The sequence below is a fragment of the Galeopterus variegatus genome, unplaced genomic scaffold, assembly GCF_000696425.1.
Source record: "Galeopterus variegatus unplaced genomic scaffold, G_variegatus-3.0.2 Scaffold1594, whole genome shotgun sequence".
Classification (NCBI taxonomy): Eukaryota; Metazoa; Chordata; class Mammalia; order Dermoptera; family Cynocephalidae; genus Galeopterus; species Galeopterus variegatus.
In genome coordinates this window covers 141,213-165,800 of record NW_007727705.1, presented here as the reverse complement: position 1 = coordinate 165,800, position 24,588 = coordinate 141,213, and the positions used below count along the sequence as shown (strand labels likewise).

General features: G+C 42.2%; 1 protein-coding gene across 1 annotated transcript; it reads right to left on the bottom strand.

Annotated features, from left to right (window-relative positions):
- Positions 1–12: 12 nt before the first annotated feature.
- On the bottom strand, positions 13–21,928 carry IGFBP7 (insulin-like growth factor binding protein 7). Its single transcript, XM_008577871.1, has 5 exons — positions 21,769–21,928; positions 10,452–10,561; positions 2,460–2,576; positions 1,697–1,823; positions 13–205 (listed from the first exon to the last, which is right to left on the bottom strand). Exons 1-5 carry the CDS (start codon positions 21,926–21,928, stop codon positions 186–188), a joined length of 534 nt encoding a protein of 177 aa, XP_008576093.1. The 3' UTR covers positions 13–185.
- Positions 21,929–24,588: the final 2,660 nt, after the last annotated feature.

The following is a 24,588-nucleotide window of genomic DNA, read 5'->3' as shown; positions in this document are numbered from 1 at the left end:
ATAGACAATAAATTTTTATAGTCTTGATGTGTTTATCTTTATTTTGAATTTCTCTGTGTAAAATCAGTGAATATAACTAAAAGTGTTAGTAGACTGGATTAAAAGAAACTTGTTATTAGGCAAGAACAGGGGTTATAGTTATGCACGACTACTTTTAGCTATGCAGACTAATACGTTCTGTAGGTTTATAGCTCAGCACCTTCACCTGTTTAGGAAAAGAAGAAGATAAAAATTAGTTACATGTATGGACATGGTTGACTTTCTGTCAGGTAGTGTAGTGTTTCCAAATAAATGAAAATGTTAAAATGTGGGGATAAAGAATATATGTCATTGCATAAATGATATGCTAGAGTGCTCTGTGGAATTTGAGCTATACAATTTTGGCTATAGAAGGCAACTTTTGCTATAGTGGTATGTATGTGTAAAAGGAGGACCTTCTTATACAACTGAAAGAGCACATTTCACAAATGACCAAGTTGAGATCTTTTCCTTTGTGGTCCAGCTCTCATTCAAAAAAAATTTTTTTTTTCCTTTTTTGTCTTTTTTACTGACCGGTAACGGGATCGCAACCCTCGGTGTTGCGCCCGCACCGCGCTCAGCCAGTGAGCGGGAATGGGTCTCCACATGGGATCCGAACCCTTGGCGGGAGCGCCGCCGCGCTCCCAAGCGGCGCACTCTCCAGTGCGCCACCGGGCCGGCCCTCTCATTCAAAATTTAAAGTGGACACCAAGGTCAAGGGTTCAGATCCCCTTACCAGCCAGTTGCCAAAAACCAAAAAAACCAAACAGCAAACAAAAATGATTACTAAGCACAAAAATGCTTCTATACATTAAAAAAAACTTAATGAAATAAAAATATAAAGCTTTAAAAAAATATATTTTTTTTCCTAGATCCCCTTACTGTCCACCTGCCAAAACAAAAAAAGTGGAGGAATAATTAGTGGCAGAGCTGAGACAAACACATGACTCGACTTGTAGCTTACTGCTCTGTTTGTTTCATTGCTTGGCTTTACACATCTTGGCTAAAGAGAATCTGATCAAATACATCTTTATTTGGTATTTACTTTCATACCACAGCTGAGTGATCTGCACAGTGGCATGGTTTGACAGATGCTGACAGTAAATTTTCTTATTTTTGGCATAAAAGCCAATTTAGGCATCAGTCTAATAGAACTATGTAAATGTGAAGTAGCATTGCTATGACACCATCAGGATGACACCTTCCTTCAGAGGAAGCTTTTTGGCAGTGAAGTGGAGGCAGAACAGAATTGGGTATTTGCCAAATATTCTTTTTACTGGCTTTTTCTTATAAAAGCTGAAAGTGAAAGGCCAGAATTGCCCACAATCATTTCCTTTTAAATGGGAATTGAATATAATTCTTACAACACAAAGGAAAAATGCCATGTAGATAGAAAGTTATGGAAAATATGAGACATTCCAGTCAAGTTTGAATTTTGACTCTTATGTGTAGGATAAGATGAAAAAATCTAAGTCATAATAATGGCATTCAATCAACCGTCCAAATATTCTTTCAGAGCCATGTGCTGTACATTTTAATGGCATACTTAATGCCCTGTGTATTCCCAACATTGCAGAATTTCATTAATAGTGATGTCTGATACTTTCATACTTGGTTCCATTCTTTATTAAGCAAAGGCACTAGTCATTTTTAAGTGGCTGTGAGATTTATTACATACCTTTTTTCAATGGTATTTCTTGTAATGTATCAACCACTGTAATTTTTGCTGATGCTGAAGCCTGTCCTTGGGAATTGGATGCATGGCACTCATATTCTCCAGCATCTTCCTTCCTTAGAGGAGATACCTGTGAAAGAGATAGGATCTTTAGTTCCTCTGTGGTGGTCTTCTCTTTTTTCAGTGGCTTCAATTAGGTCATTATTTCGTGTTTCCTAAGATGACTAGGGGATTTGTAGCAAAGGGACTGCTAGAAGTAGTGCAAATCTCGCACTTGGAGACTTACATAACTACTGTATTTGGTCTGTCAAGAGGATTCATACTCTGGGGAAATGTCATAGACACCTTTTGATCACACTGCATAGATTAAAAACTGGATAGGTGCACATATCAGTTTGAGGGAAAACTTCACAAGGTGTATGATCTAAGTACTATCTATGAATATCAAAAGTCAAGTAAAATAAAATATTTATTAATAATTGATTAAAATAATTAATGCTTGGATCATTTAGTTCCCTGTGAGGGTTTTCCTTTAAACTCTTAGGAAAAAATAGTTCTCATTAACTCATTGGTTGTTTCCAAAATATCTAATAGACAGCAACTTCCTTTAGTTCCTTTGAAAGAGGAGCAGCACCACCACGGTAGGGCTGTTCCAAAGGAATGTAGGAGAGCAAGTTTTACAGGCTGACCATACATTGTGCACCTTTGCCAGGTCTGCTTGTGTCTAATCCTGAGAATGAAATTCTTGCTAGCTCTTGGTACTCACCAGCACCCAGCCAGTGACTTCATGCTTTTCTGGGCCACCCCGGGTCTGAATGGCCAGGTTGTCCCGGTCACCAGGCAAGAGTTCTGTTCTTTGAACTCCATAGTCATTTCTTTGTACCTGCGAAAACAAAGGAAAGGGTTTCAGTTCTCTGCACTGAAACAACTTGGAAGTAGCCACATTCCTAGAGGTGTGCAGACTGTACATCAGACTTTCTAAGTAGATTAAACTCAGCAATACTCACACATTTCCCCTTTCCTGAGTACGGTTGACCATGAACAACATGGAGGTTAGGTGCAGTCAAAAATTCACAGATAGGGCCGGCCCGGTGGCGCACTGCTACAGTGCGCCGCTTGTGAAGCGCAGCGGCGCTCCCGCTGAGGGTTCAGATCCCACATACAGACCGGCCGCTCACTGGCTGAGCGAGGTGCGGGGGCAACACCGAGGGTTGCGATCCCGTTGCCGGTCCCGGTCCGGTACGGGCGCGACACTGAGGGTTGCGATCTGTTGCCGGTCACAAAAAAAGAGACAAAAAGGGGAAAAAAAAAAAAAAAATTCACATATAACTTTTCCCCACTAGCGTTACTGAAGTAGTTAAGTAACTTGAATAAAGCACTTAAGTAGTTGGCCTTGTAGAACCGCACATACAAAAAGTCAGCCCTCCCTAGTAGGTTCTGCATCCCTGGAATATTTGATCTGTGGTTGGTTAAATCCACGGACGCAGAACCTGCAGTTATGGAGGGCTAACTACTTGTTGAAAAAAATCCATGTACACGTGGACCTGCGCAGGATAAACCCATGTTTTTCAAGGGTCAACTGTGTTTATAAAGTATAGTTCCTCTCTTATTTCTTCCTGCCAGTTTCCCTCTGAGCTTACATGTGCTAAACTAGTATATTTTTCTGCATGCTTGGGGAATGCACATGGTCATAATTTCCTGCCACTGGCTACCATCATTCATTCATGCCCTTGGAAATTCTGCTACCCAGTACCAGGCCTTTTCTTGCCTGACATGCCATGTTTGACTGACAAACTGTCACCCAGTGCTAGGTTTGATGCTTGGAACCTAGAGGCTCTTCCTGCAGCAACCTCAGCCTCATCAACGGAAAACAGGCTGAGTCCAAAGCCAGTATCATTACTTTGTTCTAAGGGCTAAAAGATTTATCAAATGATTTACTGAAGACCGGAGATCAAAACCACCCATCAAATGCATGCTGCTGTCATTGTTCTCTTATGATAAAACTTGCTGCTCGTCCCTGTGCATGTCATGATGAGATTCAGAAGAAATTCAGTTTCCTTGGTTCAAGGCCAGTAATGAATACCGTCCTTATTTTTCCCCTCATTCTAAAAAGCAAACAATGTTCATTATAAAAATTTTGGAAAATATACAAAAATACACAGAAAAATAAAATTTACTTGTACCCCCACCATACATATGCATTTAGCAGTTGAGTTAAAGTACAAATATTTTAAGGCTTGTGAGTTTTAAAAAATACCAAAGGGTACATGAAGCAATGTTTCATTCCATCCCAAGCCTCCTTTAAGAGCCAAGTTAATGTTTATTGCCATTACCTGTGAAATTAAAAAGAAGGGTTTACAACTTCAAATAGGTAGTTTCCTTTTCATTTTCTTCTTATAACATAGCAGATCTTCAGTTAAAAGAGACCAGATCATAGTATATAAATGCTTTTTTTTTTGATACTCTTTGTCAGTGTTGCTTTTCTCATGTTGAATCTCACTCCTACCATGTACTGTTACTAAGCCGTGTCTCAGCTTCAAACCTACCATTTTCTCTGCTCTTTGGTGCCAGGGCAGGGACTCTGCAAAACGTGTGATCTAGACCAATCATATAAAAAATACCTAGCATGATAGATTTGGAATGACTAGTTCTTTACTTTTTTGTTTATTTTTGTTTGTTTGTTTCCTGGGATTTCCCCACATTGTAACTATTGGTGATGGAAAACCGGGTAACTTAATTCTTTCTCATATGAATGCTATGAAGACAAATAGATATACTCAATAGGCATCTTTTTCCTAAAGTTTCCCAAGTAAGCTGGCAGAAATGTTTTATGCTAGTGCAGATTTTGAAATAGTTATTTAAAAATGGGTTTTAGGGCCGGCCCGTGGCTCACTCGGGTGAGTGTGGTTCTGATAATGCCAAGGCCATGGGTTCGGATCCCATATAGGGATGGCCGGTTAGCTCACTGGGTGAGCGTGGTGCTGACAACACCAAGTCAAGGGTTAAGATCCCCTTACCGGTCATCTTTTAAAAAAAAAAAAATAAAAAAATAAAAATAAAAATAAAAATAAAAATGGGTTTTAATGATACTTTGATATACATATTAATTTGATTCAACAGCTAAAGTAATATGACTCTGGCCTTTACTTACTGAATCTCAGAATCCTATAAGGGGTTTATTGTGTGACCAAAGCAGAAAAATAAACACTACAGCATAGAAATAGTGAGTCTTAGCAGCTGAGCTGTTGATCCTCAGTTCATGTAGCTCTTAGTAAAAAGCATTTTGTGCCAATTAACCTGATCCACTATGCACAATTGTTCTTATTAAATATAATATTTAACAGAACTCATGATGTGTTCTAATTAATGTATTATAAGAAGTTATACACCATGTAGAAAACAGAAATGCCAAGAATTTTTACATGGCAAATTTTTATTTGGCAAACTCTCCCTTGCTTGTATAAGAGGAATTTACGTGTTGATAAGTATGTGTTTTCTAGTTAAATTTAAAAAAAGATACAGGCTGAGAAAAGTGGTTTCTAAGACAATTCTGCAGATATTCAATGCACTGGAAATGCCTCAAAATCTAGAAATCTGTAGGGCAGAGTAAACTGTCTAGTAGTCACTGCTCACCACGAAAGGTTGACTAGGGGTAAGATTAGAGGGAGACCCAGGAAGTCATGTCAGCCCCTTCTTGTATGAGTTGCAACAAAGTCTTCCTGAATCTTGCTATTGCAAATAAGCAATAAATAGGAAAAAGTACCAATGATTACAGAAGCAGGATGGATTACTCTGATTCCTATAGGTCAATAAATTTCAAGGGCTCACTGAATTTCAGTGAAACTTTAAAGATATTTATGCATTATAGGACATATTTGCTATCTTTTCGGTGAATTTTCAGGAGAGTTTTATGATAAAATAGAATACATATCTTTGTTAAAACTTTCAGATCCCCAGCAACTGTAAACAAATAAAGGACAAAATGATTGCCAAGGAAAAAAATATTTGTAATACATGATAAAGGGTCGCTATCTCTAATGTAAAAAAAAAAAAAAAAGCCACAGATTGATTATAACAAGAAACAATCCAATAAAAAATGGGTAAAGGATATGAACAGGCAATTCACAAAAAGAAAACTGAAATGTGAAAAATCTTCTCAGTGTAGTCAAGGAAATGAAAGCAATAATGGAGATAACACCTTTACCCATGTATTAACAAAAACTAACAAGAGAGGGTAATATTCAGTGCTGGTGAGGATGGGGAAATGGCCCCCATACACTGCTGGTGGGAGTGTGAATTACTGCAGTCCACTTAGAAAGTAATCTGACAATGTCTATGAAAACCAAAACAAATATTTTGATTTAGTCATATAACTTGTGGGGAATCTATCCTATAGAAATGAAAGCACAAGTATAGGATATGTGTACTCAGATGTTTAAGGTAGCATTGTTTAAGGTGACAAAAAATTGGTAACAACAGAAACAATATAGAAATGGTTTACTAAATTATCATACATTCATACTTGGAAGATTATGTATCTATTAAGAAGCAGTCTTGGGGGAATGTCCATGGAGTATGTGTTGAGAAAAATCAAGTTTCAGAGTAATCTATCAGCACATTATATTTCCGCCTCAGCCCTCATACTAGGGATATGTGTTTGTATATATTTGGGCATGAAAAAGGGTATGGAGAGTTCACATGGGGTTTTTTTTAGGGAGTGGGAGGCGGGTGGGGGGGGATTCTGAACTCTCTTTATACATCTTTGAAGAGTTTCTCCTTATTGCCATTATCACTATTTTTTTTCTGTGCCTCATCTTGGAAATGACACTATCAGTATTTTTAATTAAAAAAAAAAAGACCTCTTAGAGGCCATGAAACATTCCTAATTTGAAGAAATGTTCAGGCAGGAAAAGACTTAAATAGAGAGTCTCCTGATTTTGGGAAGGAATTCTAGGTGTTCTGCCTTCCCTGTAAGCATCATCTCTAATTTACCAGGGTTAAGTCAAATATGGCTATTTCAGTTCACGTCCTCATTTCAAAATATTGCCCTTGGAATCTTTCTAGGCTAGGAGTTTGCTGAAAGGTATGGAACTTGTTAATGCCAGTGTGATAATAACTACTGGTAGGGAAAGTACAGACCCCTCACCAGGCTGCGCCGACCATAAGAACTGCCTCTGTGGCCTCAAGTGTCCTGAGAGAAGGCTGGTCCCATTGGTCCTGCTGTTGCTAAGAATCCTTGAGCAAGGAAGACATGCTGTCTTCTTTGAACCTCAGTTTCTCTGTTTAACAAGTGATGATTCTAATATTCATTTCTACCCAAAAAGAAGTTCTATGCTTAAACTGGATTTGAGACATGTGACCTTTTTTTTTTTTTGCCTTTGGCAGCAGCCAGCATGGGGATCTGAACCCTGGACCTTGGAGCAAAGTGAAATTTTATTGCTCCTTTTAACCGAACTTTCAGCTGTAACGAACAGCTATAGTATAGCTGGTATTGTTTCTGCCTACCCCCATTCCCAGGCATTTTCTGGTATTGATACCCAGACTTTACTCAAGCCAGGTGGTTTCATGGAGGTGCCAGTTTCAGTGGCTGCATCCTTCTGGCCACATGGGGGAGCCAGAGTTTGGCAGGTGACCCCACCTGGGTCAGAGCCCTTCAGTGGGAGTTTTGTAGTTCAGTAGGGAGAGGGGAAGCCTTTTCTTTTTTCTGGGATCTTTAAGCTGGGATAATAATATGAGCTCATAGCTGCCAGTGACATCATCGCCCACTGTGGAGCAAACTTTCTGAAGGAGAGGAAAACGAGACTAATATATTGAGAACAAAGAGTCGAGTCAGAGTTCTGATGACATTGTGTACCTGGATCCAGCTGCCCTTGAGGTGGGAATCACTTTATTTTAGCTAAGCTAGTTTGAAATGAATTTCCGCAACTTTCAATGGAAAAAGTTCTGACGGCAGAAGCCAAATCCCGCCTGGAGTTCCAGAATATGCTCCTCTGGTTACACAACAAGCAAACAAAATAATCAAGAGAGACCATCATTCATCTCAGAGCTTGGTGGTGAAGTAAACTAGCTGAAAAGGGATTTCTGGTTATGCCTTTTTACTTAAACTAAATCTCCTTTTCCATAGCACGAGTTTGATGATTTTTTTTTTGCTTCATGAGATAGTTGTGACGCTAAATGATTCAAAACATATAAAAAGGGCAAAAATGAATCAAGTCAAAGGTATACCTGTTCTCCAATGTTCATTGCAGCACTATTTACAATAGCTAAGAGTTAGAACCAGCCCAAATGTCTATCATCAGATGAGTGGATATGGAAACTGTGGTATATCTACACAATGGAATACTACTCTGCTATAAAAAAGAATGAAATACTGCCATTTGCAACAACGTGGATGAACCTAGAGAGAATTAGATTAAGTGAAACGAGTCAGGCACAGAAAGAGAAATATCACATGTTCTCACTTATTTGTGGGAGCTAAAAATAAATAAATAAATACACAAATAAACTGGGGGGGGGGAGGGAAGAAGACAAACAATTACAATTCCTTGAAGTTGATACGACAAGCAAACAGATATGAGGTTGTTGGGTGGGAGGATGGAGGGAGGTTTTGGTAATGGGCCGCAATGATCAACCACATTGTATATTGACAAAATAAAATAAAATTTAAAAAAAAAAGAGGGACAGGCTGTCATGAGAATAAATAAGGTAACACATGGAAAAAAAAAGTAAAAAGGGAAAAATGTAAATGTGCAATATAATTGTAAGATATTATTTGATCTGGCAAATGAGTGTTTTCTTTTCTTTTTGCTATGGGTTAAATGTGTCTCCCAAAAGTTCATGTATTGGAGACTTGACCCCCATTGTAACAGTGCTAAGGGGTGGGAAATCTGATTATGGTATTTGAAAGGTGGGGCCTTTAAGAGATTAGATTGTGAAGACTGTGCCCTTGTGAATGGATTGGTTCATTCATTTAGTAATGGGTGTGGTTCTGATGACTTTATAAGGAGAGCAAGTCAGGAGTTTAGCTCTCTCTCTTGCTCAGCCCATTCTTACCATGTGACACCCTGGTTGCCACAGGACCCTGTAGAGAGTTCCCACTAAGAAGGCCCTTATCAGATGTATTCCCCGGACTTTGAACTTCTCAGTCTTCAAAATTGTAAGAAATAAATTTCATTTCTTTATAAATTACCCAGTTTCAGGTATTCTGTTATAAGCAACAGAAATGTACTAATACGCCCTTCTACAGACATGCTGAGAATATGGTGTCCTTCAGATGTGAAGATAATTGTAAAAGAGAATGCCACTTGAAGAGAAAAATTTCTAGGAACAGTAGCTAATATCTACTGAGTGCTAACTATTTAGCACAATTTAGGCAATTTTTGAGGTCAGTAAATACATTCAGTGGATCCAGATTTTACCTGCATTACTTTATTTACCCTTTTTTGGAGTGGGGGGTGGTGGTGGCTGGCTGGTACAGGGATCCAAACCTGTGACCTTGGGGTTACAAGGCTGTGCTCTAACCAACTGAGCTAACCGGTCAGTCCTGGCTTTATTTAATCTTTCCAGGAATTATATGCTACTTTCACCTTGCAGAGGAGGGATCTGAGGCTTCAGCAGTGGTTCTCAGTCTGGGGATGATTCCCCCCACCCTGGAGATGTTTGGAAATGTCTGGAGACGTTCTTAATTGTCATGACAGGGGGGTTGGAATTGTGGGTTGGATGTTACTGGTATCTAATAGGGAGAGTCCAGGGATGCTGCTAAACATCTTCCAAAGCACAGGTGCCCCCACAACAATGAATCATCTGGTCCAAAATGTCAGTGGTGCTGAAGCTGAGAAACCGTGGTTTACAGAGAACCCAGCCAGTCTGGTTAAGGGACTCATGCAAATATTTCCATTTGGAAGGTCATTTCAAAGCTAATTTAGAAAAAGAATATCATGCTTTTCCACTTGGGGCAGCATTCAGCAAAATTCAGAGAGGAGGAAATTTTTTCTTTGGTGTTCCTCCCTTGTTTCTTTTCAATGCTCTGTTCTGGAGTGTCCTACTCTGTCCCTAACTTAGGGTCCCACAGCCTTGGTACCTCGAGGGATCGCTCCCACCTTGCTCCTGCCATCCCACTCCCACAGCCTGTAAAACTCACTCATCCTATTTTCCAGCACTTAGGGAATCTGATAAAAATAACCTGTGCTCTCAGGAAAAGGCTACAGAGCTTTGCTCTCTTTACCTTCTTAGCCATGTCCTCCCAGTAGAATTTAAATCCCAGCAGACAGGATCCAAACGATTAGCTAAATGTTGAGGACTTCTTTCTCATGTGAGGAGAATGACGCCAAATAGATGGAGAGAAACATTTTGGGGCAGTAAGAGAGGAACTCACACTCTTAACTCCTATGCTATACCGTCTCCACTGGGGGCACACACACATGTCCCCACGCACACATGTGAACTCAGCGGGTGGCTTTGGGCATTCAGCAGGATCTTTCTTCCAGTTTCTCAGGTTCTCTGCTAGGGCACTGCTAACAAAAGCTGGGCAGGGACTGTTTTTGACATCAGTAAAAACATTCAATGGATCCAGAGGAGGTGTCTGTAAGATTGCCATAGGCTTCCCCATTGAAGAGCAGCAGGAAATGGAACAGGCTGAGGATTTCACATTATTACCATCCTTGTGCAGTGCTGAGGATTTTATGTTATTATCATTCTTTGTGCAGTGCAAAAGAAGCTTGTCAGTCTAGGATGTCTTCTGGAAATCTGTGCCACTGACCTTGTTCCAGATGAGGACAGGGGTTGGGATTCCAATGACCTCACAGCTCAAGTACAACTGGGCACCAGTGACGTTCCAGATGTCCTTGGGAGGCGTCACTATGGAAGGACCTACAAGAGACAGCACAAAGAAAACCCATCTCTTAAACAGTGCTTAACATTAGCCAGCACTTAGGAAGTAAATACTTGAGTATGTTTCCGAGGCCTTCCCCTCTGTGGATTATCTAAAGCACATTTCAGACACCAGACTGGCTTCTTCCGGCCACCAGCAAGACTTTCAGCTCTACTCTGGGAAAGTGTAAATCTAAACAAACAAACAAAAACAATCAGGAAGAAAAATTTATTGTTAACAAAATTTTCTTTTCCCCCAAACCATGGTTAAATGTTTTAATTTACCAGTTGTTTTGCATTATCTGGGACTTTTCCATTAATATAGGGATATTTCAGTTCCAAAATGTTCGATGTTTTTCTTCCTTTGTTTACCAGTATTTCTATGTGGGGGTGAAAAACAACCACTCCTTGGGTAATGTAAGAAATAAGAATCTAAGAGGATGCTTGAAAATGTGCTGAGCACACAGACAAGATGGAAGGCCCTGCCTCAAGGAGCTTAGGATCTAAGGTTAACAAGTCAATGGTGATCAGGCAGGGATGAAGAGAAAAACAGGGGGTGCCGTGTACCCTGGGGGACTGGAATGAGGTGCCTTTGAACAGAAGGGACCTGGAGGTCAAGGAAGATGGTGGCAGGGTCTCCAGTGCAGGTCAGGGGAGTTAGCAGGTGAAAGAGAAGAGGAATGACTAGCCAATTGTGTGTGACCAGGGCCCCTGAGGAGAGGGCTCTTTCTCAAGGTTCTCAGTGTCCAGGTCCCTGGCAGGGGACACTGGCACTGGGGGGCACCCTCCAGGCACTGCCCGAATAGAGTTGGCCAGTGTGGGACCACCCGAGAGAGGCCAGAGGGACACCTCTTATTCCCCCCAATTCTAGAACAGATCCTTCCCCTTCTCTATCCTAGCTCCTTTATATGAGAAGGTCTTTACTCAGAATCAACATTGAGGTTGTGCATCCTTCTTGCTACAGAAGTGGTGTGATGCTCTGGTTCTGGGGTCACCAAACGATGGCCTGTGGGCCAAATGTGACCAGCCACCTATTTTTGAATGGCCTGCAAGTGAAGAATGGTCTTTGTGTTTTTAAATGGTTGAAAAAAAATTTTAAAGAAGGATAATATTTCATGATATTAGAAAATTGTAAGAAATTCACATTTCACTGTCCATAAAGTAATGTTTTATTGAAACACAGCCATACCCATTTGTTTACATATTGTCACGGCAGGGTAGAGCAGTCATGGCTGAGACTATGGCCTAAAACAGTCACTCTCTGGTCCTTTACAGAAGAAACTTGCTGATTCCTATTCTAATCAAGTGAGGGGAGACTGATGCCTAAATGAGATGTCATGGGAAAGTCTCAGGACTTCAATCCTTTACACATTCCCTGGAGCTGAAGCTAGTAATCCTGCTGGGTGACTTCTGGTTCAGCAAAACAGTACGTTTTTGAAGCCACAGATACTGAAGAGCCTGTGCTTGCTTACTGCTCCTTTTCCCTGAGGGCTGGCTCCCCAACATCTGCAGCAGAAGAGACATAGGCACTTACTTTTTAGGGAGTGGTAATTAGCACGTCACTTCTGCTAATTCTGAATGCCAGGGTTCAGCCACTGGGCACTTGGAAGAAAGAAAGACTTGGAAGGGGCATAGAGCTGGGAGCCTGGGTTCCCTGCATGGGACAGCGTGCTACTCCAGAACCAAATGTGGCCCTTACTCAATGATCAGCTCTGCTTCTTGAATGAATGAGTTAATTATTCCTTTTGAATTCCAAATCTCTGACGCTTTGAGTCTCTAGCCTAGTAAAACATCTAACTGCAGGGTCATCTTGCCTCAGAGTCCTGGGAAAGGGACAACCTCCCCTTTGGGCCTGGAAAGTTTTCTGGCATAATCAGCATTCAAAGGACATGAAATCTCTCCTTTTGCAACAGGCTATTTCCAGAACACTAATTTCTTGTAACAGAAAGGAAATGACCCCAGTATGTAAGATTTTCCCACTCATCTAAAGTATTAGAAGTTGATTTTTTTTAATCCCTCGGGATATTTGTATTTTTTTCCATTCATAAGAATGTGCAAAACAAAGTTTTGAAAGCTCTAAATATATTTCATGCTTCCTTCCCTGCAAACCATAGATCTGAATAGGAAGTATATATCTTGGCCGGGGTCTAGGCTTTTCTGTTGCGAACGTGGATGTGGTGAGCATAGTGGTACTGTATTTATGTTTCTGGCTCTGTCTCAGACGTTTCCTAGTCTGGATGCCCCAATATAGCATCCTGCAAAGATCTGAGCCTCATGCTATCCCAGCTTTCCTCCAGGGCCCTGGGACCCCAAGGGCTTGGACGCCACATAACCGGATCTGGCTGGACTTTGAACTACTTTCTCCCACCTCTCTGAGGGACCCCTACTGCTCTGTCCTCCTTCCCACACACAGACTTGGCAGGATGACTTCAAAGCTCCGGGGATCTCCAGGGATTGTTCTGAGAAGAGCACACCAGTGTTCAGAGATTTGGAGGAGCTCAGAAACAAAGCTGCTGCTCACGTATCCAAACCACACAAGGAATGCAAGATGTTTTCATTGTGAGGATCTCAGTGCTTCAGCCTCACAAAAATCCACTTATTTTAACCTGCCTCCATCTTGCTATATAGTCAGTCCAGGTAGCAGAGTTGCCAGTCTTGGTCAAGTGAAGGATTCTTGAGTGCACATGGAAGAATTCCAGCCTGATTTTCTGTCAGAGATCTTGAAGATTTGCTATGTATTTTTCCCATGGCATAATTTTTAAATAGGTTATCTTAGTTTTAATACAGTCCAATGTATCAAGTTTTTTCTTTTATAGTTAGTGCTTCTCGTGTCCTGTTTAAAAAGATTTTTGCCTAGTACAAGGCTATAAAGATCTCCTGTTTTCTTCTACAAGCTTTATGGTTTTACCTTTCACATTTTGGTTTTTGGTCCACCTTGAATTAATTTTTGGGCATATTGTGAGGTAGAGGTCAAGGTTCATTTTTCCCCCCAAAAGGACATGCAATTGCTTTAGCACCATTTGTTGAAATGAACATTCTTTTTTACTGAATTGTTCATAATGCCCTTGTGGTAAGTCTGTTGTTATGTGGGCCTATTTCTGGACATTGGTCTCTCCTGGCACCACTAATCATGATATAATTTAGAAATTAATTATGCTAAAATTCAAGCACTGAATAGAGGGCGAATCTATTATAATCTATCTCCCTCCAATCTGCTTATTATTCCAAGAGGCAAAACATTCTAGGAGAAGCAATAATTCTTTAAAAACCTTTGAACCCAGGAATACTTTGAGAGCCATCACCAGGGGTTTCAAGTCACGCTGTGGGTTCCTCCTTCTTTCTCCCAGTTCTTGAAATACATGTAAGACCTTAGGTGAATGGGCTGAGTCAACATTTGGACTATTCTAAAAATATGAATGATTTTGTCAGTTCTGCTACCAGATTCTGCAAGAGTCTACCAATTCTACAAAATTTCCATGCCACAAAAATCTGTTATTCACTGACTTCTGTTAGGGGGATGGGGTGAAAGGGCAGAGGAGAGGACCAGTCTGCTGCACGACATTTACAAAACTCTGGGGCTATTTCAAGTATCCTGGAACAAATGCTGGATTCACTAACAATGAAAAGTTTACCAAACAATATCTAAACTGGAGTGTGCTAATCTACAGAATGGCCTTTAGGTTTTTTTTTTTTTTTTTAAAAGATGACAAGTAAGGGGATCTTAACCCTTGACTTGGTGTTGTCAGCTCCACACTCTCCCAAGTGAGCTAACGGGTCGGGCCATCCCTATATAGGATCCGAACCCGTGGCCTTGGTATTATCAGCACCACACTCTCCCGAGTGAGCCACGGGCCGGCCCTCTGAAGGTTCTGTTCTACCTCAGGAGAGCACTCAGCTCAATGACTCTTTACTAAATAACTTCTCTTTCCTCTCTGCCTTTCTTCCAAGAAGGCCTAGGCAGACACAGAACTCATGTCTGTTTTTAAGGACAAAAGAATTTTTGGTTTACTCTGAGCTTATTTTCCCAAGCTCAGAGGTAACGACATTGCCATCTAAGTCACGCTCAGTGTTTGGATTCCATTTAAAACAAATCAGAGAAGGTTTAAATGTATAGGCACAAACACCAGGATAGGTCCAATTATTTTTTTATTCTTGCTTTCGTTCTAGTAAGGACTTCAGGCTGCTCAAACATCGTCTAGCAAACATCCTGTCCGTAGAATGACTGACTGCCCACTGCCTCCCTCTGGCCCTTTCCCACCCTGGGCAACACCAGAAAGCAATCAAGCTGTCCACAGTGCTGCTTGGTCGCTGGTGTAAGGAAAAGTCCACCCCAAGTCTTCCCCCACCTCAAACCCACCCATATTTTTCCTTTTTCTTTTTTTTTTTTTTTAAAAGATGGGCGGTAAGGGGATCTTTAACCCTCAGCTTGGTGTTGTCAGCACCACACTCTCCCAAGTGAGCCACGGGCCAGCCCTCACCCATATTTTTCTAAGTTGACTGTCCCCAAACAAGGCTACCCCGTTTTCCTCTCTTAAACTTACACAACTCAGTTAATTCTCATTCAACCTTATTTGATCCTTCTCAACTCTCTAAGTTCATTTTCTTGATCCCCTATTTTATTTTATTTTTTCTTGAAACATAATTGATTGTATATATCTGTGGGGTATAGTGTTGAATATTGATACCTCTGTACAATATGAGATGTTCAAATCAGGATGATTAGTATATTCAACATTACACAATGGAATAATTTTTTGTGGCCCTTTACCAATTTCTTACTATCCCTGCATCCCTAATTTTTGTAATTCTTGCCCAGTAACCTTAGATGATGGTCTCTACTTTTAAATCATTCCTGAAAGGGAAAGAAGAAGAAGAAAGAAGGGAGAAAGGAAGTGGAGGAGAAGAAAGAAAATGAAATGAAAAAAGACAGCCAGATCCTAAATGAAGTTGTAGCAAGGAAGAAGAAAGTTCTAAGTTTGGAAGCAAACTAAAATTCTATTTAATGAATCAGTGTCATCTAACAAGTACCTAGAAGTAGTTAGACGTCTCCTGCAGAATCTATACCTAAGTCTGCATCCCACTCCTTAGCTCCTTTTCATTAAGTTCTAGACAAAGGACCCAAAGACTGTCAGATTATTTTAGGAATATTTGATTATGATCTAGAAATAGCTATGTTCTGAGAAATTACCAATGATACAAAAGAGGAAGAATTGTGAATGGATGGATTTAAATTAGGAATGTTACAATTTGGTTTTGAAAAGGCTAAGAAGAGCCATTCACACAAAACACACAAATGCCATGGGAGAAAGACCTTGAAATAAAATTAATTTTGAATTTGACCAGCAATTCATTCAAGGTGATTTTATATAAGGTTGTAGTATAGAGGACAGAGTTAAAATTCGTTATTCTATAAAAAGTATAGGGAGGGATAATGTTAAAGAAGTATGTGAACAATTTCCTAGTCTCTTACGGAGCTCTAAGCACTCCCCAGCCATGACCTCAGATGTCCTCTCTACGTTGCTATTAAAAAAATAAAAAAGACAAAAGAGCTCTTAGGGACAGAACACTTGGCTCTGAATCCTTGTCTACCGTCTGTAGCCAAAAGACCTTGGACAAGCCACTTAATCATTTTTACAGAAGAGACCAGGCAGGTCTGAAAATCTTCCTTTTAGGTTTGGAAGTGATTGTACCTATCATGAATGTGTCGTAGAGCACAGTCATATGGCATCTTCAACATCCGTGAAGTTCTGAGGTTCCACTGCCGGGCTCTGGAGCTCTCATTCCCTGCAAATCAGTCCAATGCACCTTCTCACCTACCTAGGTGCAATGTGCATGACTCATAACACAGTTCACTATCCTAGAGATGCAAAAAATAGAACTTACAAAGGTATCACCTGTTACCTAGTTAGCCAATTTTTAATCTAAAAGATCTGAATAGATGTCAGGATAGGTCATGCTTTGAAGCTGAATATACTCCTTTCAGCTTAAGAAATGGTCAAAACTCAAATTCTCCCCAATAGTCAATTTCTGTCTTTCAATATCATATACAACTGGGTATTCTTGGCTTCATTGCCTTCCTCACTTCCCCCATCATCTCTTCAGGTTTTTACCCTGCCGGTCGAGTCTTTCTCACTTCACTCAGACTCACTCTCAGCTCCCAGTCATCATGCTCAGTCATCACTGCATACTCATTACCAGTTCCTGAATCTTTGCTTAAGCTGATGTACTTGCCTACGTGTAACGTCTTCCCTTCTCTCATCTCTTGTCTATGCCCTACCCTTTATTTGAAGTTCTAAGGCTGAAGTTTCATCTCCCTTTGACTTTTTTTTTTTTTATAGCTCCAGTTCCCACTTATTTCTTCTCTGAAATCCTGTTGGGTTCAGAGTTAGTTCCACAGAACTTAGTGCATCACTGTTCTCTAATGCTTCCCCCAGCTGGGCTAATTAAGAATACCTGTGTCCTGATGGAGTCACAACTGAGCCAGGAACTGTGGAGTCATGTGTTCTTTACCTTCATTGGAAGGAGGGAGAACCCAGACTGTATGCAGTGGGTAAAGGGAAGGAGCAACACCAGAACAACATAATGTGATTAGCCAAACAGAACTGAGAGATAGCTACGGTCTTGAAAATGCACCAGTGCATACACTGCCAGGCTACCTAACCAAAGTGTGTTATAGCTACTCTTATTTATCAGCTGGCAGATTTTCATCATGATTATCTTTAACCTTTCACTGGACTTTCTCTTGCCAAGCAATGTTTCTCGGCTATTGCTCACTCACCAACCAATTAGTATATTACCAGGAGATGCAAATTAATTTGAACATATATCACTCAAAGACAATCCCACGGAAAAGGGTAGGTCTGCTGGGGGAAAAGGATCAGCAATCATCCTCATACCAAAAACAAGGGGTTTCTGCACGATGCTGGGTTATATTTTTTACATTATCATTCTCCCTGAGTACTCATTAACATGCTTAAGACAGTTGAGTATAAGGACTTCTCCAAGTTATGGTAGATTTGCAAACAACACTCATCTTGACTCTTAATGATGCAGGGTCTTGGAATAGTTCATACAGAGCACATGCATTAATACCAAATAAGGGGACAAGAAGGGTTTAAGAAAGATCTCAGATACCACATATGGTGATGAGTTCGGACAGCTTGGCAAAAATCCCTATTGAGACAGGATTCCGATAACATATTGAAGGGAAAAGGAACAAACAAAAGTACAAAATGGGAAAAGAATAGTAGGAAGGCACTATGGCCAAGAGGGGGAAGGGGATGAAACAAGTGGAAACTTCCTGATATTAAACAGGGGGAAGCAGTACTGTATGGCTAATTAAAGAGCAGAGTCATCTGCCAAGGCAAGTCATTTAGGGAACTTCCAAGGTGGGTGATGTAGCAGCTGAACTCTTGTATTGGAACCTAGCAAACAGTCTCAGGGTGTCAACGGAGGACTGCAAGGGGAGAGAAGAAAATGCTGAATCTTATGCAGCTCAGGCCAGATTTAATTTTAGGGTTTTAGTTTAAGGTAAATTAATCTGGTTATTGTAGCTACTGTTAGTAATTTATACTTTAGAATGAATAAAGAACTAATAGTTTATAATGATGGGGCCCTCTCAAACATTAAAGTGTGTAAGAAGAGGCTTCTCTTCTCTAGGTATAATATACTGGGGTGGGGTGGTGGAGGGTTAGCACATTTAGACTGAGAACAAAATGCTGGGAAGATAATACACTATAGTGAGTTAAGAGCATGAACTTGGAGTCAGGAATTCATTTCATCTGTGGAACAGATGAGTAAACTAAGTCATTAGATTATAAGTCATTAGACTATCAGAAGGATCAAACAAGACACAGCAATTGGCATAATACCTGGCACGGGGTAAATATTCAGTAAGTATTAGCTATTATTTTTTATTTTAGAAGTAGGACTTTCATCAAAGAAGGTGAAAGGCAGGTACCTGCCTGAGCAGTGGTGTGCAGGCAGGAAAATGCTAGCCTGCCCCGGACCAGCAAGCACACCGGGCTGGCTTGCGGAGAGGGCTGTACAACAGGAGAGGAGCTGAGATTCGTGTCTGGGGAACACAGCGGAAGGCAGATGAGGTGGGACTTCACAATACAGGGTGTGTCTGAGTGTGGGAGTGACATGATTCAAGTGGCATTTCTGGAGATGATTTTGGAGGTCTTTGCGGTAAGACTGGGATATGTCAGAGATTAAGGGCCTAAATCATAGTTGTAGCACTGCGAATACAGAGAAAAAGGGCAGAGCTGAGATTATTCAGGAAGAACTAACACTATCCAGTGACTGACTGAATGTGGGGAAGAGGGGAAACGAGATAAAGGTTGCGAGTCTAAAAGGTTGGAGGACACTGCTACACCATGAACAGAAGCAGGGATATCAGTCTGGGGAAGGCACTGGATTGCAGATGGGGAAAGGATGGAGTTGGGCTTAGATTTGCTGAATTTGAAGTATCGCCTGGGCAATGAGGAGGCACTGAACCTCATGGGAAGAGGAGAAAGGATATAGATGGGGGACCAGTGGTGCCAAGGCAAACACTTCCTACTTGACAGTTTAGCTCTGGGAAGGTATGTGGGCTTTTTTTGTATGGAAGGAAGAAAGCCTTGGCTTTTCCTCCCACCACAGGCTGCTTCTCTGGAGGGAATTCCGTTTGCTTGCTGCTGACTACCTGGCCCATCCCCACCCCACTCTCGATGAGGCAGAGAAGTGGATCGCTAAGGCATTGCTTAGCCACCAGCCACTTATTTGCATGGGCAGTCTACCTGAGAGTAAACCATCCAATCCAATTCATCCCTGGTGACAGCGCACACAGATCTTGTTAATTACATTTCCTGGCTGACTCTTAGTTACCTCTGGGTTAATGAGACTCCCCATTTTGGCTCCAATCTTTGATGCTGAAAGTCCTAGAGTGTATTAGTATATTTTCTCTCAAGCAGATATAGTACTCAGATGTCTTTCTATGATGATTGGGAATCTTGCACTATCTCAAAATCATCACAAGTTTGAACTGACCATGGAGCATAAACGGAAAGTTACTTCTTGCAATTTGTTACCAGCAAACAAATCTATTTGATGATGTTTTCTTATTCTTTCTCTCTTCCCTGTATGGGTCTAGCACAAGAAAAAATGGGGTGCTGACAAGTGTTTGACTCCAGGGTGTGGTTCCCACCCACAGGTGATTCTGGTACACGTGGTCTGGGTCGTCCTTGGAGGGACCCTGCATTGGGTAAAGCAAATCTATGAAGGATGTGAAACCGTGTTCAGGTGTGGAAGGTGTTGAGCTCACTCTGGCAGCTGCAGTGAATGAGTGAACATGGCTGTGGCAGCAACGTTGCCAAGGGATGAACGAACTTACTCAGCAGAGTTCTCATGGAAGCTGGAATACTCAACTACCATCATAATGCCAGACTGGCTGATGTTCACACAAGTTAAGTTAGCAGGCCAGAGTTTTACTTGGTTTGAGTTTTACTTGACTCTAGCTAGAGTGCCTTTCTGAAGGGAAACTCCCTAGTCATGTGGGTATCTCTCATTCATGTTAATGCAGCCTTGGGAATACGTTTCCCACATCTCATGGGCCTGTACCGTCTGGACTATGACTCACCTTAAATCCGGTATATTAAAATTGTTGGTCTTTTTCCTATGCTGCAGGTACTGAATTGGGTGCAGAAAGTTCCACAGGAGGGTTCTTATTGCCAAACCATGTGGATGGTTACACCTGGTTCTGGGAATCCTAGAAGCCCAGACAGTGAGTTCCCTCAGGACACTTCATCTTTGAGCCCCTGCCCACTGCCCTCCCCTACATCCCCACCCAGTGTCTGACACCCTCAGGCCTCAGGAAGTTCTTTCTGAACTGAGCGTAAGGGGAAGCCTACCCAAGACTGGAGGCTCTCCCCCTCTCAAAGCTGTCTCCATCCATGGGCCCTGCACTGACCAGCAAGGGTTTCAGTCTGGTTAGAAATAAATGTCCTCGAACCCTGCCCCTGGGGAGAAGGATGTAAGGGATTCCTAAGTGGCCTTCACCTCAGGAGGGTTGGACTTCTTAAACCTCATCCCCAGAACATTTTGGAAAGCTGAAGAAGGCTGAGGCCTGAGCTTCCGGGAGGCCCTGGGTGGATAATACAATGAGGCCAATTACTTGTTCCTGGTCTACTCTGACAACTCAGGAGCACCAGTGAGCTTAACACCCTCGGTCTTCAGTAGAAAACTAAAGGTCTTCAGCTCCCTGAGAACTAGATATGCCCTCAGCCCTACTCTTCGCCTAAGGAAGAGAATTAGCTTGTAGGAATCCCAGCAAATCCTTCAGGCCAGGCTATCAGCTCTGGAAGCAGCCTGAGGGATTTGATGGTGCAGTACACGGTCACCCACTTAGACTAGGAGTTACCAAACAGAGATCCGTTCAGTCTCTGGAAGTTTATGGAGGTTGGAAAAGATCTCACAAATTACAGGCAGCAGACACGCAGAACCCGTGGGAAAAGCCCCAGCCACCTGGGTACCAGCCTTTGAGATGGGTTCTGAACTGCAGGATCTCATCAGTGGTTGCCAGTCCTGGCTGCACATTGGACTCCCTGGGTGTGTCTAAAAAACACCCACGCCTGGGCTGCGCTCCCAGAGCTTCTCATTGGTCTGGGTGTGGGATCTGGTACAGGTATTTAAAAAAACTCCTAGGTAGAAGCACTCAATTAAAACATGGCTTTAGGCAGGAGATACTCAGATGACGAGGAAGACAAGAGGGTGGGTGGAAAGCTAGAGAGGAGGAGAGGAGGACAGATTTGAAGAAATAATGTTCCTGGGAGTGAGAGGCCAAGTACCTCTCAGGAGGTACAAGTTTTCAAGGAGAATTGGGAAAACCCAGGGAGCTGGCTCTGGGTGAAGGGCACAGAAACCTGACACCACCACCACCACTCTACCACCCTGCTATTATTATTACTTTGATCATACGGGGCACGGTGGGCGACCTCTTACTTCCCCTCCTTTGACAGAAGCATTGACTTGCCTATTCTGAGTCTTAGCAGTTGTCCTTCTGTGCCATTTTTCATTTGCATAAGATAGAGCCGTCGGTTCCCACTCCCGACCCTGCTCCTGCCCCTGCCCCTCTCCTACCTTCTTAATTCCCACCCTTGCTTGTATTGTACAGGGGTGCGGGGGCTCTCCGTCCTGAGTTGATGGATCCTATTTAAAATCTCACTAACTTGGGACCCTCCCTTTGCTGCTGGCTGCTTGCTCGGCTGGCGGCTGGCGGCTGGCTGCTGGTGGCTGGCGGCTGGCTGCTGGTGGCTGGCGGCTGGTGGCTGGCGGCTGGCCTTTGTACTTGCAGATGTTTTGCCCTTCAGGCCCCGGTGTCAGTTTCATCTAGAACTTTCATGGTTACAGCGCCTTGCCCCCTGGCAGACAACCCCAGACGTTCATCAGCCGCACATAACTGAGCTCCCCCTGTTCTTTCTCAGTGCTTTCCCCTTTTCCAGCTCGTCCCCTCTGGTTATTTTCTGTACCCGTCTGTGATGTTCATTGACTCAGAGCTCTCGGTTATTTACCCCAAGTCATTTCCTTTGTTTATCTACTCTTTGCTGAATGTTTTCAGATTTTCTTCCAGCTTCCCAGTAGGGTGTAGTTTCTTCTCCCATTTTCTTTGTTTTCTAGTGCTGTCCCCACGGCTGAAACCGGAGCAGAACACTTCTCTTACCTCCTTGTGGGCTAATTCTTCTTGTGTGTGCGTCTTGGGTACTTATGATGTGTGCTACTGTGTGTTCCAGGACAAGTACAAGACAATTTTTTCTGAGTGCTGAGAGGGAATTCACATCATAGAAAGTGCTAGATATGGGTGCAGTGTACAATCTGGACTTGGAGGAGCTAGGTTGCTCAATGAGGCTCAGAAGTGCCAATTATTACTGTTCTGAAATCAGGGAAATGGTTCTCTCTCTCCGATCACAGGATAGCAGGACCTATCTAGTGGGAACCAGGGGACTTTGCATAAGGATTTTGTTTTTAATCACTGAGTGAGGCAAGTCACACTTGCTCTTACCGAGCCGGAGGACAATGTAGAGCCCAGCCTGTTGGGGATGGGAACCAGGTAAAGCAAAGCGATGCCAACGCACGTAGGATGTAGCTACTGTAGATGAAGGATTCCTGGGGCCATGGAAATGTTCTTTGCTGCTCTTACTGGTATTTATGGGAATAGGAAAAAAAAAAAAAAACCCAAAAGACTCTTTGCTTTGGCACTTTGACTATTTTAAGGCAGTGATTATTTTTCTGTAATTAATGGTGCTTTATTTTTTGTAATTTTGTTTTTGTTTGGTTTTACTTATTATTTCCTTTTACAGTGCAGAAAGAAACAAGGAGAGGGGTTTTCATGGTTTTTGTAGTAGACTGGGTTTTTGTTTTTGTTTTTTTGGTGGCTGGCCAGTAAGGGGATCCAAACCCTTGACCTTGCTGTTATCAGCACTGTGCTTTAACCAATACATTGAGTTTTAAAGGTGAGGACATTGCACCTCTACAAGGACTGGGAGCAACTACGTGCTGAATATCCTAAGGGTGAGGCCAGCATCCTGAAGGCCAGGTGAGCCCAAACCCCTAGAACCATCCTCTTCCTATGCAGGCTTTCCTTTTAGAGCAACTATCAGCTCCAGCCTTGGAGATTTTATTCTTTTAAGAAAAGGAAAATAATGTCCTCATTAAACAGGGGGATGTAGGGCCGGCCCGGTGGCGCACTGGATAGTGCGCCCGCTTGGGAAGCGCGGCGGCGCTCCCGTCCGAGGGTTCGGATCCCACGTACAGACCGGTTCCCGCTCACTGGCTGAGCGAGGCGCGGGAGCAACACCGAGGCTTGCGATCCCGTCGCCGGTCCCCGGTCCGGTACGGGGGCAACACTGAGGGTTGCGATCCGTTGCCGGACACGGAAAAAAGACAAAAAAAACAAAAACAAAAAAAAACAGGGGGATGTAAATTTTGGCATATCTTTATAGATATGGGGAAGAAAATGTCTTCACTTCTCCTGACATTGGCCTTGAAGCTGTGGTTTATGCCTCCCCAGCCCTTGCCTTTTGGGTATATTCTCAGAAAGTCTCTTTAGCACAATGTGTGACTCCTTTAGGAAGCTGAGAGCTTCCAAGGGGACGAATGGATCTCTGAACCCGACTACACCAGCAGACTTCAAGCATCAAGATGATGCTTTTTCACAAGCATCAGCTGCTTGTGAACAAGGGGCAAGAGGTGGAAAAGTAATCCAGGTTTGTCTAGTCCATGGGAAAGGATGATGGTCTCTGAGCTTGTAAATCAGTTGAACTGACACTTGAAGGGGATAAAATGCAAAGTTAACTCAAATAGAGAAAATGAGAATACAACTCTTGGGACAGGTATGACATCAACTAATCATGCAACCTGTTCCCAAATTTCTGCCCCCATATCCATGGGAGCTTGGCCTCTGGGAAGACCAGAGTTATGAACTCTGGAGCTGAGTGAGAGAAAATTAATCCCATTCACTTTTAGTGGGTAAATGTTTTTTATATGAGCATGCAGCATTTTAACTTACACAATAATAATGCAGAATAAGAATTCCATAAATATTCCATAGTGTCAGCACTAGCTTTCCCCACTGGCATGTAACATGCTCAGAAAATGACTGAAGAACAGATCTTTCTGGAACATTCTGGTCATCAGATATAAAATTCGGCTGGCCAGTGGTTCAATTCCTAATAATTAGGGGATATCAAAAGAAAAATGCCATCTAATCATTATCAGCTTGAATATCCATCCCTGTGATAAGAGCACTAACTTCTGCTACTGCCTAGTACAATTTATTGTTTCGAGGCTTGCGATCCCGTTGCCGGTCCCCGGTCCGGTACGGGGGCAACACTGAGGGTTGCGATCCGTTGCCGGACACGGAAAAAAGACAAAAAAAACAAAAACAAAAAAAAACAGGGGGATGTAAATTTTGGCATATCTTTATAGATATGGGGAAGAAAATGTCTTCACTTCTCCTGACATTGGCCTTGAAGCTGTGGTTTATGCCTCCC

Bases quoted from the DNA above. Each gene is read 5' to 3' on its own strand.
- IGFBP7 (XM_008577871.1), bottom strand. From the start codon at position 21,928: ATGAAACTGACACCGGGGCCTGAAGGGCAAAACATCTGCAAGTACAAA. The intron at 2,577-10,451 runs GTCAGTGGCACA...TTGTTTTCGCAG, and splicing joins CTGTCCTCATCTGGAACAAG to GTACAAAGAAATGACTATGG. The intron at 206-1,696 runs GTATGTAATAAA...TTTCCTAAACAG, and splicing joins AGAAATACCATTGAAAAAAG to GTGAAGGTGCTGAGCTATAA.